Here is an 18,101-nt window from a genome sequence, read left to right as displayed (position 1 = left end):
TTATTGTTTATATTATCCATTTCCATACAACCGAAGTGTTTCTGGTCATCCTGGTGTTTCTAATACCAAAAATGTATTTTTTTTTTTTTTTTAAACGCATGCACGTCTTAGAAGTCATAGTTATTGAATCGCGTTTTAGTCTATTTTTAAGGGTATTTCAACGTCACATACTCTTGGTTCACTATATTGTATCCACATTTGTTACAGGTGTGTAAATTAACAAAATTTAGTGTCCATTTTTATGGGTTGAAACTAGGGTCTAGGTAAAAAATATGTCTTAGTGTTTAAAAACTACGATCTGTCCCTTTAAACTTGACAATATTACTCCCAGACTACAAGACGGGACCGACCGGCCTCGGTGGCGTCGTGGCAGGCCATCGGTCTACAGGCTGGTAGGTACTGGGTTCGGATCCCAGTCGAGGCATGGGATTTTTAATCCAGATACCGACTCCAAACCCTGAGTGAGTTCTCCACAAGGCTCAATGGGTAGGTGTAAACCACTTGCACCGACCAGTGATCCATAACTGGTTCAACAAAGGCCATGGTTTGTGCTATCCTGCCTGTGGGAAGCGCAAATAAAAGATCCCTTGCTGCCTGTCGAAAAAAGAGTAGCCTATGTGGCGACAGCGGGTTTCCTCTTCAAAACAGTGTCAATAGCCGATGATAAGATAAAAAATCAATGTGCTCTAGTGGCGTCGTTAAATAAAACAAACTTTACTTTTTACAAGACGGGACGTAGCCCAGTTGTAAATCACTCGCATGATGCGCGCTCTATTTAGTATCGATCCCCATCGGTGGGCCTATTTGGGCTATTTTTTCTATCCAGTGTACCACAACTGGTATATTAAATGCCTTGGTATGTGCGATCATGTCTGTGTACATATAAAATATCCTTTACTAAAATTGGAAAAATGTAGCAGGTTTCCTCTCTAAGACTATAATATGTAAAAATTTCTAAATGTTTGACATCCAAAGCTCCAAAATATTCACTATAGATTGACATGGGTAAAATATGTTGGTCTTTTATGTGTTTTGTGTGTGTGTGTGTGTGTGTGTGTGTGTGTGTGTGTGTGTGTGTGTGTGCCTGCGTGCGCGTGTGTATGTTGGTTGTGTCGTTGTTGTTGGTTTTGTTGCTATTGTTACTGTTGTTGTTGTTGTTTTGTTTTGTTTTGTTGATTTTTGTTCTTAATTGACTTTTCTCCCTAACACTAACCATTAACAATGTCTGCCTGGCTAAAGAGTGGAGCATGATTTACCTCAGTCGGTTGAGTGCTCGCTTGAGGTGCTTGCGACGCAGGATCGAACCACCAAGGTTGATCCATTCAACTGATTGGGGTTTTTTCTCGATCCAACCAGTGCACCATAACTGGTTAAAGGTCGTGGTATGTGCTTTCCTGTCTGTGGGAAAGGACATATATAAGATGCCTTGCTGCATTATGGAAAATGTAGTGGATTTCCTCTGATGACTACGAGTCAGAATTACCAACTGTTTAACATCAAATAGTCTATGATTAATTAATCAATGTGATCTAGTGGTGTCGTTAAACAAAACAAATCTCTGTTCACAGTAAAGTCAAAGGGATATGATGTTTTGTCTGTTTCGTTCAGGATGATACATCCTTCCTGCTTAGAATATAGGTTGAATGAAAAGATAAGGTTTATTTTGTTTAACAACACCACTAGAGCACATCGATTTATTAATCATCGGCTACTGGATTTTAAACATTTGGTAACTTTAACATAATCATAGAGGAAACCCGTTAAATTTTTCCATTTATTTTATATATATATGTATCATTCCACAAACAGTATAACGTATTCCATGGCCTTAGACATACCAGCAGTGGTGCACTACCTGTAACGAGAAATAGCCCAATGGGCATAGGAAATTAATGAAATAACGAATGCATCAATCAGAGAATGGATGTCAGGATGGAAAGGAGAAATAATCAGCATGACACGACAGTTATTGCATTCCAAATTAAATCTCTGTACACAGCAAAGTCAAAGGGACAGTGTGCCAAGGATGTGACAGCGTCCATGATGTTTCGTCAGCTTCTTCCAGAATGATACATCCTTCCAACTGAGACTGTAGGCTGGAAGCAAGGAAAGAAAAAAAAACACTATTTTATTCAGCGACGGTTTCAACCCATTTTAATTATGGCTATAGTAGGGCGTCGGACATGTGGCTAAAAACCACACAGATATAATGAAAGAGGAAACCCGCCGCCGTCACGATATGGGCTTCTTTGTCCGATTAGTAGGAACATATTTTTTTATATGCAACATTCCACAGATCGGATAGTATATAACACGGACTTAGTTACATCAGTTGTGGGACACTGTTTGGATCGAAAAATAGCCCAAAGCCCTACCCCCCCCCCCCCCCCCCCCCCCCACCCCTGACCCCAACACACACACACCCCACGGTAATCGATCCTTGATCGACCGCGCATCAGGCGAGCGCTTTACAACTGAGGTACGTCCGCCTCTGTAGGGTGGATTTACGGACGGGAGGATAGAGGGTCGACTGGATGAACGAGTGCGTAGTTAGCAACACTTACAGAATAATTGCAATAAGCGAAGTTATTCGCGCATACCAGTGGAATTATGTATCGTCTGGCGAGGACAATATTCTCTGTAATTTCCCGATTATATTTCATCATCTTTTCTTAAGACTAGTAATTCACACCAGGAAACAAGTGTGGTCTTCTAAAATTATCGGACATATGAAGTGGTGGCAATACAAAACGGGGATTATGTTGTCTATACATGTCTGGGTCTCTCTGTGTGTGTGTGTGTGTGTGTGTGTGTGTGTGTGTGTGTGTGTGTGTGTGTGTGTGTGTGTGTGTGTGTATCGCCCACTGGCAATGACTAAGACGCCAATATTAAACTGTTATCATGCAACATGACAAAAGGAACCAAGGGATAACGTTCAAAAATGTTACCGACGAGACGAGGTAAAGTCGATCACGATAACAGGAAAGAAAACGTCACTTTTTTTAATAGAGGATTGGAATCCACTTCCAATACACGAGACAAGTATTCAGCCGTTTGTTTTACAGACTGATTTAAAGCAGGGGTCTCTAGTAAGACTTGAGAAACTCGTTGTTTAAAAACGTATCAAACTCGCTTTCGCTCGTTAGATACATTTTAAAACAACTCGTTGTGAGATAAATAGAATCTAACGGCCACTCATGTATTATTCTCTATTTATTAGTCAGACACAGCTTACAGTGAAGAAAACTTAAGACTCTATTTCAGAGGCGTGATGTTTAGCGGCAGTGTTCTCTTGAAGTGCATGGTTGATTATAATCACTGGATAGACTTTCAATTATTACTTACCCCGATCATTCAAGGACATGTGTTTATAAGATATATTTACAAAAGGTCAGTATCAACAAATTGTTTCGTGCGCCAAGCTGTCATATGGAATCTCTGTCTTAAATGGATATTCCTGAGTTTGCTCCATTGTATGTTTCGGACTAATAAAATATTTCTACCATTAAACTTACATAGTAAATATAATTTCTTGTTTTGAATATCAGTGTCTGTATATTCAATGTGTTTCTGGTCGTCTTAATATTTCTAAGAAGCCCAAATTGGATTTTGTCTTCAGATAATTTCGTACGTACGAATAAACAATATTTTATGAAATAAAATGAAATGTAACCTAGTACAAATAAAAGAACGATCAGAAACACGTTTAATATACAGCCACTAATATTTTATGCAGACAAATATATTTGATATGTAATTACAATCATTAAAAAGTCTCTGTTACTCGATAACATCTTAAAAATTGCTGCAAACTCAGGAATGTCCCTTTAAGGCGACAATACGCGTGCCACGTACGGGAATAATGATAAAATCCAACCGTAATGCTGTCTTGTGACAATCGGCTACTTGTGTGGCTATTCCCGTACGATACACTCGTATCGTGTGGCGTCGCCTTTAGGCATCCACAGAGGGATTATGACAACGCAGAGCATACCAATCGGCCTCGGTGGCGTCGTGGTTAAGTCATCGGACATAAGGCTGGTAGGTACAGGGTTCGCAGCCCGGTACCGGCTCCCACCTAGAAGCGAGTTTAATTACTCAGTTGGTAGGTGTGAGACCACTACACCCTCTTCTCTTTCACTAACCACTAACGACTAACCCACTCTCTTGGACAGACAACCCAGATATCTGAGGTGTGTGCCTAGGACAGCGTGCTTGAACATTAATTGGATGTAAGCACGGAAATAAGTTGAAATGAAAGAGCACATCAGATGTACAGAATATTCTTAGAAACAAGATAGTGTCAATTAATTAAAGGGACTTTCCTGAGTTTGTTACACTTTTTAAGATGTTATCGAGTAACAAAAACTTTTTAACGATCGTAATTACATATCAAATATATTTTTCTGCATAATATATTAGTGGTTATATATTAAACGTATTTCTGATCGTTCTAATATTTGTACAAGGTTAAATTTCATTTTATTTCCTAAAATATATACACTGATATTCTAAACAAGAAAATATATTTAATATGTAAGTTTAATCGTATAAATATTTTATTAGTCGGAAAATCTTACAATGTAGCAAACTCGGGAATGTCCATTTAATACAATTAAATATCTGTATACTCAATGCAGGTACCGGCTCACACCCAGAGCAAGTTTAACGACTCAACTGGTAGGCGCTACATCGACTTCTCTCTCTCTCACTAACCACTAACAACTAACCACTAATTATCTGTCCTGAAAAGACAGCCCAGGTAGCTGAGGTGATCGCCCAGGAAAGCGTGCTTGAACCTTAATTGGTTATAAGCACGAAAGTAACTATAATTGAATGAATAAATTAATGTATTCTCGACGAAAAAGAACTCCATTAACAGAATAAGTCCCTTACGGCTAAAACAGCTGCTGCTTGAAAACTAAAATCGGTGTGTTAAGTAAGTTTGTAAATATATATAATTTTTAGTTTGATTTATCTTAATGGTTGTGATGTTATCGAAAGTATTAGAAGTTTCTTTCGATATTATACATGTCTGGTTTGTAAGAAGAAACAAATGTAGGTTTAAAATATAGCGCTGGAACCTGCAATTTTAACTGCTGCATGCGATTATGTTTGACTGTGTTTTATTATGTTTTATTATGTTTGATTGTTTTTGACTGTGTTTTATTGTGTTTTTCTGCGTTTTATTGTGGGGTTTTTTGTGTGTTTTACTGCGTTGTATTAAAGGGACATTTCTGAGTTTGCTGCAATTTTTAAAGATGTTATCGACTAATAAAATGTTTCTACGATTAAACTTACTTATTAAATATATTTTCTTGTTTAGAAAATTAGTGGCTGTAAATTAAACGAGTTTCAGATCGTTCTAATATTTGTCCTAAGGTTCATATTCATGTTATTTCCTTAAAAAAAAGAAAAAAAAAAAAAGAAAGTAAAATCCAGTTTGAGCTTCTTACAAATATTAAGACGACCAGAAACACATTGAATATACAGACACTGATATTCTAAACAAGAAAATATATTTAATATGTAAGTTTAATGGTAGAAATATTTTATTAGTCGGAAACATCTTACAATGCAGCAAACTCAGGAATGTCCCTTTAAGATTGATCTGTTTGTGTTTGGCAGCAGTGGAACGACGAGTTTCTCCGGTGGAATGTCAGCGAGTTCGGCGGAGTGGAGGACATCGTCGTGGCGCAGGGCATGGTGTGGCTTCCCGACATCCTCGTGGAAAACACGTACGTTATATATACTCACGTACATTAGTGATACGTGTGTTCGTTACGTACGTTATATACGTATGTATATGAATGATACGTACATTCGTCATATACGCACATAGAGGAATGATTTGTGCATTCGCTACGTACGTTATATACAGGTACATGCATGATACGTGCATTCGTCACGTACGTTATATATATATATATATATATATATATATATATATATATATATATATATATATATATACACGCGCGCGCGCACACACACACACACACACACACACACACACACACGTATACCTGCATTCGTCACGTATGTTACATATACACGTATGCTATGCGAGTTCGTCACATAACTTACATATATACGTACACGCATGACACGTTCATTCATCACATTACGTTATAAATACCTATACACACATGATACGTGCATTCGTCACATACGTTATATATGCACGTACGTAAATATATATCCATAAAACAAAGCAAACGTATAACCCTCAATCCTACAGTCAGTTTGTTCTCCCATTTTAACAGAAATCTTGATAGGTTGCACAATATGTTTAATCAGAACTTCTAACATAGATATTCCAAATAGCTCCTTGGAAAATATGTACGTCACTGCATCCAATGAAGACATAAAAACGTCAGACACATTAATTCGTTTTGGAAGAATATAACAAAATATCACAGATTATATGTTTAACGACACTCCAGCACACACACACACAAATACATGTATATCGCAGAAATAATAGTATTAATAATAAGAACATAGAAAAAGATAGGAACAAGATGGCGTTCGTGATTAGAGAAATAAAGAAATAATGTTCGAAAGATAGAAAAAAATAAAAAAAATATCGTTTCTAACAGTAGAACGGGTGATCAAACTCGTCCTCCTTCCACCTTTACTTCGTGTAGTGTGGCCCAACACACCTCATCTGAAAATATCATCGGATATATATTGGAATTTACGAGGTCTGCTTTTCCAAAACACAGGTGTTCACGAGTTGTAAATGCGTGTCGTTGAACGCAGCTATCACACAGCAGGTTATATAATTTCGACCCTTAAAAGGACAGTCCTGAGTTTACACTCATTGTAAAATGTTTTCCGACCAATAGAGCCTTTTTGATGACGTAACATACAAATTAAATACATGTTCTTATTTTAAGGCAACAGAGCCTTTTTCATGATGTAACATACAAATTACAATACATGTTCTTATTTTAAACCAATAAAGCCTTTTTGATGACGTAAGATACAAATTAAATACATGTTCTTATTTTAAAATATCAGTGTCTGTATTTACAAGGTGTATGTTGTTGTTCTAATTCTTGTAGTAGCCCAGACCGGATTTTACCTCCCTATTATTTCGTACGTACAAAAAACAAATATATCACGAATTAAAGTAAACCTTAGTGTTACAAACATTATTATACGACCGCAAACACATTCGATATACAGACACTGATATTCTAAACAAGAAAATGATTTTAGTATGAAATAGTAGTCGGCAACAAGGCTCGGTTATCGCAAACATTTACAATGGCTGCAAACTCAGAACAGTCCCTTTAATATGTGAGTGCTATCGGCGTTTACCCTTTCAGGTTTTATTAATATTACAGACTAGGTGTCGAACGATGTGGCTGACTAAGTGGCAAATGTTACTTGCGGCGCATATACACTTTTATTGGCACTATTATAGCATAGTACGTTCATCTCGTAAGATTCGTGTAGTTTGTTAGAAGACAATATTATGTGCTGTGACAAATAATCCGACATAGCTAGAGTTTGTACCCAAACGAGAAGGGGAGGGGGATTGATGTTAAATGTGGTCTAAGGACTGTTTGGAATATAATTTAGTCTTAAAAATTACCAAAATGTTTTAAAAATAAAATAAAATAAAACAAACACCAAAAAAATGAAGATATGTACTGTGACACATAATCGGACATAGCTAGAGTTTGTACTCAAAACGAGAAGGGGAAGGGGGTTGACGTTTAATATGGTCTAAAGACATTTAGAATATAATTTAGTTTTAAAAAATTACCAAAATGTTTTAAAATTAAAATAAAGTAAAACAAACACCAAAAAAAAAAAAATCGTACAGCATGTTATCATGCCGAAAATAATAATAAACAAACTGACTGCTTTGTCAAATCTTTGTATAACTTGACACAATTTAATAGGAGTTTCAAATTATAATTATAAGGCAGTGGATATAGGATTAGTCCAATATATCATACAAAGAGGGGTGTGTGCCATAAAAGCTGACCTAGCTTACATAAAAATAAAAAAAACGTTCTATGAAACACGTTTTTGTCCAAATATAGTTGAAATATACAAAAGGTTCATCCCAGACAAAAACACGATAACAAAAAATGGCCTACAATTGTCTTAAATTAACAGTTTCAACATAAGTAAGTATGGGAATGTCTACTAAATTGCTAGAGGGCGAGATTAATCCTTTTGCTACCAGAATAATTCCGCATAACAATGCAATTTTACAAAATCCTAAATTGGTCATAATTTCCGACGTGTCAAATTGACAGTTATTTGCATCGATCTCTGTGCAGTCTTTAAATACCTCAACACCCTGCTACTGGATATTGGTGTGGAACGAGGGCCAAACTAATTGGGTCTGATTGGTTTTGTAATACGAACATTGCGAATTAGTGTGACGGGTGTCCGGTCTATTGGCCCATAGCTGGACGAATGTAATAGTGCCACAAATCGCCTCAAGTAGGTCGCAGAAACATCGTAGGTGTTCACTTTCGTCTGGGGATCAATTTTTAATCCACGGTGCTACTCCAGCGAACATCGGGTTTCCCAATGAATGAAAGAAAGGAAGTAGTTACAATTTTTCACGCTGACTGTACAGTGTTTATATAGCGTCCAGAGGGTGTAGAATGTCCAGTAATTGGGATGCTTTATTAAAAACATACTTGAGATCAGAAATCTGCTGCAAACACGTTCCAAAATAGTTGTATTTTAGACATTAAACTACCGTGGTAGAAAAATGTGATGAGTATTAGCCATGCAAAACATCCTTATTTTCATTTAACTTACTGATGGGAATGTGTTTAATCGTTTCTAAGAAACACACGATCATATCTCTTACAAATATATGAGCTGCTAATATAGCAACATCACCTTTTTTATATTGCAGGTCTCTCTCTCTCTCTCTCTCTCTCTCTCTCTCTCTCTCTCTCTCTCTCTCTCTCTCTCTCTCTCTCTCTCTCTATGTTTGTGTCTTCCCTTCTCTACCTCTATCTTCCCTTTTTTCTCTGTATGTCTCCCCCTATGTGTATATCTCATTGTGCCACACACACCCCTATATTTGCCTACCCCGATAAGTGTGTGTTACTGTCCGTTTGTGTCTCCCTCTGTCTAATGTATCTCTATATGTGTCTCTCGTACATTTTCTGTTTCCCCCTCCTCTGTCTCTATATCTATCTCACATTCAGTGTTTCTTATTCTCTCACCAACCCCACGTTTATCATTCTCTAAAATACAATGAGCAATCCTCGATAACGTAGGCGGAATTATCGAGAATTGATTGACATTTGTTTTGTGTCGCCCTCCCAGCAACGTTTTGGACTTCCTCTGCTGAATCATCCCGCACTCTCCCCGCTCCCTGGAGGCCGAGTCCGACTATCTGACCAAGTAATTGGCGAGCTGATCCAGTAATTAATCGACTCTCGGGCCGCGTATAGGACGCGCTAGAACGGAATGCGCGATCGCCGGTTTAAAAGACAATTAGCATTGTAGTTATTCCGGGTCATACGGAACTGGGCGCCGATTAATCATGTGAGACAATTCACTACTCTCTTTTTTGTATGAAATTTGCGTGTAACAGTTTCAAGTATTGAGTACGTATCTTGTTTAGGATATATTTGCATTTAGCGATTATGGACATGTTACCGGTATCTCCATTATTCGTCCATCTGTTTCTGACTGGGAAGTATGACTCAGGAGCTCTGACAAGAAGGATGTGGATCAAAGCGAAATTGTCCGTTTTAATCATGGCTTTCCCTACGTAGATGGTGCTATTTCTTCCATCATTTAACCCCCCCCCCCCCCCCCCCCCCCCCAAATAGAAATAAAACGAAATGTATTTGATTCCATGCATTGCTCCTTGTATAATGACCGGCCTCGGTGGCGTCGTGGCAGGCCATCGGTTTACAGGCTGGTAGGTACTGGGTTCGGATCCCAGTCGAGGCATGGGATTTTTAATCCAGATACCGACTCCAAACCCTGAGTGAGTGCTCCGCAAGGCTCAATGGGTAGGTGTAAACCACTTGCACCGACCAGTGATCCATAACTGGTTCAACAAAGGCCATGGTTTGTGCTATCCTGCCTGTGGGAAGTGCAAATAAAAGATCCCTTGCTGCCTGTCGTAAAGAAGAGTAGCCTATGTGGCGACAGCGGGTTTCCTCTAAAAACAGTGTCAGAATGACCATATGTTTGACGTCCAATAGCCGATGATAAGATTAAAAATCAATGTGCTCTAGTGGCGTCGTTAAATAAAACAAACTTTACTTTTTGCTCCTTGTATAAATATTTCAGTATCTTCAAAAAAGAGAGTACGCACTGACTTTCCAGACGTCAATGTATAACTGACTTTGTGGTTCAGCATATATCATAAATATTATGTATACTCCAATTGTCGGTAGTCTAAGCTTCATATTAAAATATGTCTTGAGGCATATCCTATTTCTATATTAGCATTGTTCTTATAAAACTTGATTAATTTAATTTGTAGACGAATCATCCACAACCTCTTACACTCAGTCTTTTTTTTTTCTTCGAAATATGATGTTGCATAGGATAATGGTCTTGTCGTTTTGGTTACAAATTCTTAATTACATTTTATAAGTTCATTTACAGATGTCACTTGATTGACAGCATTTGGTTACAAAATTGCTTAAGGGCAAATATATATTATTTGCAGCATTTTTGTTTAAAAGAGGCACGGGAAGTATCCCAGTGGTAATGCGCTCGCTTCATGCACGGTAGGTGTGGGATCGATCCCCATTGGTGGGCTCATTGAGCTACTTCTTGTTCTAGCCAGTGCACCACGTCTGGTATATATATATATATATATATATATATATATATATATATATATCAAAGGCCGTGGCATGTACTATCCCATCTGTGGGATGATGCATATAAAAGATCCTTTGTTGCTAATGGAAACATGTAGCGGATTTCCTGTCTAAGACTATGTGTCAACATTATCAAATGTTTGACATCCAATAGCCGATGATTAATAAATCAATGTGCTCTAGTTGTGTCGTTAAACAAAACAAAATTTACCTTTTTTGTTTAACTGTAGTAAAACCTATTTCGCTGTGAGGTGTCGACATTTAATGATTTAATCACTGTTACGAATCAACGTGAAATGAATCCTAATTGAATTAGCATTTCGATATTTTCATAAATGCATGAAAATCCCATTTATGGTACACGGTGTATTAAGTAATATTTTTGCGTGTATCACGAGTAAGATGTTATTGAAGTGTTTAGAAGTCGTCTACGAAAGAATTGCCAAAAGTCTACTGGCCTTTAGTTCAATGTGTTAACTATACTCCTTTGCATCTCTATATACAATTACATTTTGTAAACGATTTCTTTTCAGGGCACAAAACTTCGCCGAACAGGGCAACGCTGCTACTCTGATCAGCATTGAGCACACTGGTCGGTTACACTGGGAGCCGGGCATACTGACCCGCACCATCTGCGAGGTGAACATCGGCAAGTACCCGTTCGACTACCAGATGTGCGAGATCAAGTTCCTTACGTGGATGCACACGAACAAGACGCTGGAGGTGATGCCGGGCTCGAAGAACGTCAGCCTGGAGGCGTGCATCCAGAACGGAGAGTGGGACATCATCTCTGCTGAGTCGGAGTCCTACTTCTACCCGTCAACGTACCGGCCGGGCACGAAGCACACGGGCGTCACGTTCAAGATCCACCTGCTGCGGAAGCGGACGTTCTACGTGCTGAACACCATCGTGCCCGTCGTCATGCTGTCCATGCTCAACGTGCTCGTCTTCCTGCTGCCGGCGAGCTCGGGCGAGAAGATGGCGCTCGCCGTCACCGTGCTGCTGTCTTTCACCGTCTACCTGAGCATCATCAGCGAGGTGATGCCGAAAACCTCAGAGAGTATCTCCATACTGGGTGAGTACATCCATACTGGGTGAGTACATTCATACTGGGTGAATGTCTCCATAATGGGTGAGTACATCCATACTGGGTGAGTGTCTCCATACTAGATGAGTACATCCATACTGGGTGAGTACATCCATACTGGGTGAGTGTCTCCATAATGGGTGAGTACCTCCATACTGGGTGAGTGTCTCCATACTGAGTGAGTATATCCATACTGAGTGGGTACCTGCAATTTTTTGAGTATCTCAATAATGGGTGAGTACATCCATACTGGGTGAGTGTCTCCATGCTGGGTCAGTACCTCCATAATGGGTGAGTGCATCCATACTGGGTGAGTACACCCATACTGGGTGAGTGTCTCAATACTGGGTGAGTACCTCCATACTGGGTGAGTGTCTCCATACTCAGTGAGTATTTCCATATTGGGTGAGTATCTCCATATTGGGTGAGTGTCTCCATACTGGGTGGTGAGTGTATCCATAATGTGTGAGTATTGCCATATTGGGTGAGTGTCTCCCTACTGGGTGAGTATATCCATATTGGGTGACTATCTCCATATTGGGTATCCCCATACTGGGTGAGTGCATCCATATTGGGTGGGCGTCTCCATACTGGGTGAGTATTTCCATACTGAAAGGATCTCTATATTGGGTATATCCATACTGGGTGAGTGTCTCCATACTGGGTGGGTATCTCCATACTGGGTGAATATCTCCACACTGTGTGAGTGTCTCCATACTGGGTGAGTATATCCATACTGTGAGAGGATCTCTATATTGGATGAGTATCTCCATACTAGGTGAGAGTCTCCATACTGGGTGAGAGTCCATATTGGGAGAGCGTTTCCATACTGGGTGAGTATATCCATACTGGGTGAGTACATCCATACTGGGTGAGTATCTACATATTGGGTGAGTACATCCCTACTAGGTGAGTATCTCCACACTGGGTGAGTTTACCGTACTGGGTGAGTGTCTCCATACCTGGTGAGTTTCATACTTCCGATAATTTGAATGATGCTAAAAATGATGTCCAAAACCTCCAAGAGAATTCCCATCCTGGGCTATTTTCGTACCGTAACATTCGGTAATTTGAATGAAGTCCAAAACTTCCGAGAGTATGTCTTTATTGGGTGAGTTCCGTATTTTAGTAAATCTGATATGATGCCAACAATATCAGAGTTATATCAATATTGGGTGAGTTCACTGTGTAATCTGAGCATAATCAATGAGGTGATGTCGAAAACCTCGGAGAGTATCTGCATACTGGATGAGTTCCACACGTAAGATGATGTAAATGATATCGAAAACCTCGGACAGTATCTGCATACGATGATTTGAATATTATCTGGGAGCAGCTCAATGCTAGATGCATTCTATACCTACGATAATGCGATACTATAATATGTATTTGTTTTACCATTTTTCTTTCTGTGGGAAATGATTACTGTAATAGTGACCATATATGGGTGTTGATTGCATTGCTTTTAGAATATTCGTACTTTCTTATGTAACAACTGCGTTTTGTATAGGTTCTTTTGTGATTTGAATATTGTTTTACTTTTTATTTTATTTCGTTATAGTAGTGGGGAGCTTGGTTTTGACTTTTCAATTTCATTGTGTTTTTCTTTTCTTTCTTTTTTTCCTTTTCTTTTTTTCTTTCTGTCGTTTTGGTTTCTTTGTCTTCCCATCTTTTGTTTTGTTATTTCATTTTTGAATATCATTTTTTTTATCATAAAACAATAAAGGTTAATTTCATCATATGCTGCAGTTAAATACACATTTGATCAAAATATGTTATGTGTTGTATGCTGTTCGCCTAGTAAGTGGCAAATAATCAATCTCCTTTAATTTTCTTACACAAATATTTGTTTCCTCTTCCGGACATCAGAATTGCATAACTTCATAACCGATATACCTGTACATAGCAATTACGACTTTCTCAAAACCACCCTTTGTCTCTGCATTGTGCAATTTCGAATTATGTCAGTCAAATTTTAGATTGCTATGAAATAATTCATTTACAAATATATTGTTTCTTCTTTCCTTTCCCAGCGGTGTACCTGACCGTGTTGTTGACGCTGAGTACCATGTCGGTGCTGTCGTCTGGTATCGTGATGAACCTCATCCACAAAGACCCGGACAAACCAATTCCAAGATGGCTGACTTGCGTGCTCTTCTGTCGTCTGCGCAAGCTGAAAAAGAGGCGTACGCTCGAGCTACAGCGAATGAAGGAACAGTACTTCCAGCTCAGCGTCCGGAGATACGAGAACGGCGACGCCATGCGGCGATTCTCGGACGAGTCGAGGACGCACACGGAAACCCGCTCACTGGTCGAGTCCAAGGTCGACAAGGACACTGGGGGGATACAGGATTTTTCTAATTTGTTTGACGATAATGAAGCGGAAGTGACGTTAGAGGATATTTCGTGGAACGAGGTGGGGGCCGCCATTGACAACGTCCTGTTTTGGATTTTCTTGTTATTGACCTTGACGTCGACGGCCACGGTGTTTACGATGTTCTCATTTTGAGTTTCCACACATTATTGTTTTTAGCTTGCTGATTTATTTCGATACAACGTAATGCTAGAGCAATGGAAAGTGCCGTTCTCCTGAACGTAGTGGTCTCAATCACCACGCTTTTAACATAGCAAGTCGATAGTGTCTACCATCAGAATCCTTTACCTGTTTCTAGGTATGAAACGTCTTCACAGGTGATGTTCTGATAACAGTGTGCCTGGATCGAGACTACGGCTTGTTCTGAATGTACATTTACACAGAAGGTCATTGACCATGGCGCCAATAAATAGGAGTGCGCTAACGAGTCTCTGTTTAGGTCCTGGTGGACAAGGCTCCTGACCTAACATAACGAAATTTGCTGTTTGCACAGACACTGTCCCGTAATGTTTGCCCTCTTGTTCACTCACTTGTGAAAACATATGGTCAGTTTAATAAGCACTGTTTGATATATTGTAAAAACAAATGTAAATATTTTATAACGGTGTGTGATACTGAGTGGTTGTGTATGTATAATATTCCTTGACCATGTCTGTATATAGATAAACAGCTAGAGCCTGCGGTGCATTAACTGTCCAGCTAAAACGGAAAAACTGTTCTGGTGGACCACATAGAGTACATGTACGTGAATGCTGGATATCGTTGGTCTATTGCATTTTGACTTTAGGAAGCATGGGATAACAGAAACAATTGAAGTTAAACTAGAATTAATCTTGAAGCTGCTTCCTGGATAATATTTGTATTGTAATTTAGGATAGACCGTCAACATTAATTTTCTTACTGTTTAGCATCATTATTCATTGGCTATACTTGCTGATCTAGGTCACCAGGACATGTATTACTACTTTTTTATCATTTTAATTCCATCAGAAAGTGGGACATTATTTCAAAACTTTTGACAGAAAAGTGTTAAATCACAGCGACGGATATACTCGTGTTGTTCCAAGGAAGGTGGCGATCACTGTTAAAGGCGATAGTACACGAAGCTGAAGTCGAGTTTGCATACTGAATTATTTAACGATGTTTTACTAAGAATAGGGTCACGACGTGGTGGCAGCTTTTGAAATGACGCTTGTAAATTATTACATAAGGAAGTGTTCTAGATCAATAGAAAAAGAACAGAAAATATCTTGTTTACGCTCAGGCTGTTGCACTGAACACAAATCGCAGCATCAGCATAGAGAGGATTATAGTCCATTGGAAAACCTATGAATGACAATAGAGTGTAGCAATTTTCACGGATTTGTGTTGTATGAATTAGTTAGTGATTACTGTATCGGTTATTTTCAACACAACGTCTGAGATGTAGAAAATCATATTTTGTAATAGAAAATGCTATACATCTTCGACACTAGATGTTTCATGACACACGACGTGGCACACGCATATAATACCCATCCTTCATAGGTGTATAGAACAACACGCGAATGCGTTTAATATGTAATACAAGGTTAAGATATATTTGGAAGTTTGTTTTTGTGTGTGGATGTTTTGTTCCTAATATCATTAACTTATATCAATCCCTACCTCTTCTCTGTCTCTGTCTGTCACTCTTTTTCTCTGTGTTCATCTATATATATATATATCTATCTATCTTGTTTTGTTTTGTTTTCTCTCTCTCCCTCTCCCTCTATCTATCGTTCTCTATATCTATTTCTCTCTATATGGTTCTCTCGATATCACCGCTCTGTCTCTGTCCCTTTCTGTGTCTCTCCGTCTGTCTCCCTGTCTCTCTCTGTGTTCTCTCTCTCTCTCTCTCTCTCTCTCTCTCTCTCTCTCTCTCTCTCTCTCTCTCTTGAGAACCATTTCGATATAAATGTGCCGATTACTATACGTCTTACATTTTAAAACCTCGCTTTATAATTGGCCAAACGTCATTCTAACTCTCTAACAACATAGTATTCGATATGTGTGTAAAAGTACTATTACTGCAATGTTTTTAATAAAATGTATGTATAGTCTTAAACACATATCATCATTTGCTGTTTTTGCCTTTCTCTGTATATCTGTTTATGTACGTTTCAACCGTGCTTTTCACGTTGAACGTGAGACAAACCGTGTATAGAATATATATTGATCGAAACAAGAACCTGTGCATTTTAGAATGTCTCATTTACAAATAGCTAACTGAAGAGGGGACGTGGTATGTAATATATGTTACAGGAAATACTTTTTATCTTATTGTTATGAATATGCAAACTCATAATATTCAAAGTTGTAACGGCTGACAATATCGAATGTACAAGTATGTATAAATACATTGGTAAACATTTTTGTCTTTGAAACGTACATGCTTGAACCTAGATTATCATATGAATTAATTTAGTACTTGTTAATAAATATTATTTATTGTTTAAATAAAATATTTAATATTTTGAAAGTTTGTTTTGTCCTGATTTAACTTTTAAACCAGTTTAATATTTTCGAATTATTGGAACATGGTCTAATTAATTAATTAATCATTAATTCTCGATTTTTGAAAGTATTATGACTAATATTGTTATTCAGTGGTTTTAGCTATAAACTGACCTAAAAGATGCTGTGCATAAATTGAAAGATATCCGATAATATAATAAATGAATGAACGAACGAACGAACGAACGAACGAACGAACGAAAGCATGAATGAATGAATGAATGAATGAATAAATGAATGAATGAAAGGATGAATGAAATAATGAATGCATGAATGAATGAATGAATGAATGAATGAATGAATGAATGAATGAATGAACGAACGAATGGATATTTAACGACACCCCAACACAAAACTAAGGATCGGTTATTGGGTGTCAAACAAGGCAAGTACATCAATTTGATTATTACCATTCGAAAATAAAAATTGTATAATGTAAAACAGTGTGAAGAGCTGCGGGAAATGTACAATAGAATACAATACAAATATCAAGGTCAGTATATTTTTAATTTTGTAAAATACAAAAATCAAGTATATTTTAAAATTTTGCAAAGAAATCAAAATGTTTTTCAAACTTCAAAATTAATTCTAGGTGGAATTTAAATGATTCCAAAATATTTGTTGCCACATATATTGATTTTTGTCAACTTCAGATGATTACACTCGACCAAAATGAGACGCAGTCAGCGTATACTGACTGCTCACAATGAGGAGAAGGATCCTTCTTTAATATAAATGTTTCAAACGTGTGTGATAACAATGATTATATTTCACCGATATGAACTTCCAAAAACTGTCACAAGTCTGAACATACATGTACATGCATGTGTTCGCGATGATACCATTGTTAATAATGTGTCAAAAGAAACACAAGTTCGGTTTGATATGTTGTATGTTTCATTGTGTAAACGTAATCGTAAACTCTATTAACGTGCCTCTATCCAGTGAAGGTTCAGGCACGTCTCTCACACACCGAATCTCTGGAATGGCCAGTGGTCGAGTGTGGGACAGATTTCATTGTGTGTATTTATTATATTTGATTTGTAATTTAGTTTCGTGCTATATGTTATGGTATTTTATTTTAATAAATTATTTTTCTTTGGATACTAACGGAGAATTAAAGAGAATTATAATGTAGAATACCCCCACCGCATTAGCCGCCCCTTGCAGTGACAACATAACAACTATTAATTACTTAAGCAATTACCTTTTATTAAGGCTAAATTTTATATATTTTTAGTATTTTATTTTTATTTTTTTATTA

At 37.9% G+C, this 18,101-nt stretch overlaps 1 protein-coding gene across 1 annotated transcript in view; it reads left to right on the top strand.

Annotated features, from left to right (window-relative positions):
* Window positions 1–16,802, top strand: part of LOC121389281 (neuronal acetylcholine receptor subunit alpha-7-like) — a 23,505-nt gene extending 6,703 nt beyond the window's left edge. The window contains exons 3-5 of the mRNA XM_041520877.1: window positions 5,629–5,738; window positions 11,375–11,916; window positions 13,962–16,802. Of these exons, the coding sequence (XP_041376811.1) occupies window positions 5,629–5,738; window positions 11,375–11,916; window positions 13,962–14,437 (1,128 nt within the window). The 3' untranslated portion in view covers window positions 14,438–16,802. The remainder of the gene's footprint in view (window positions 1–5,628; window positions 5,739–11,374; window positions 11,917–13,961) is intronic.
* Window positions 16,803–18,101: the final 1,299 nt, after the last annotated feature.

This window comes from Gigantopelta aegis, chromosome 14 (assembly GCF_016097555.1).
Source record: "Gigantopelta aegis isolate Gae_Host chromosome 14, Gae_host_genome, whole genome shotgun sequence".
In the NCBI taxonomy this organism is placed as follows: Eukaryota; Metazoa; Mollusca; class Gastropoda; order Neomphalida; family Peltospiridae; genus Gigantopelta; species Gigantopelta aegis.
Note: the sequence above shows the minus strand (reverse complement) of the source record. Positions and strands in the feature narration are given on the sequence as shown.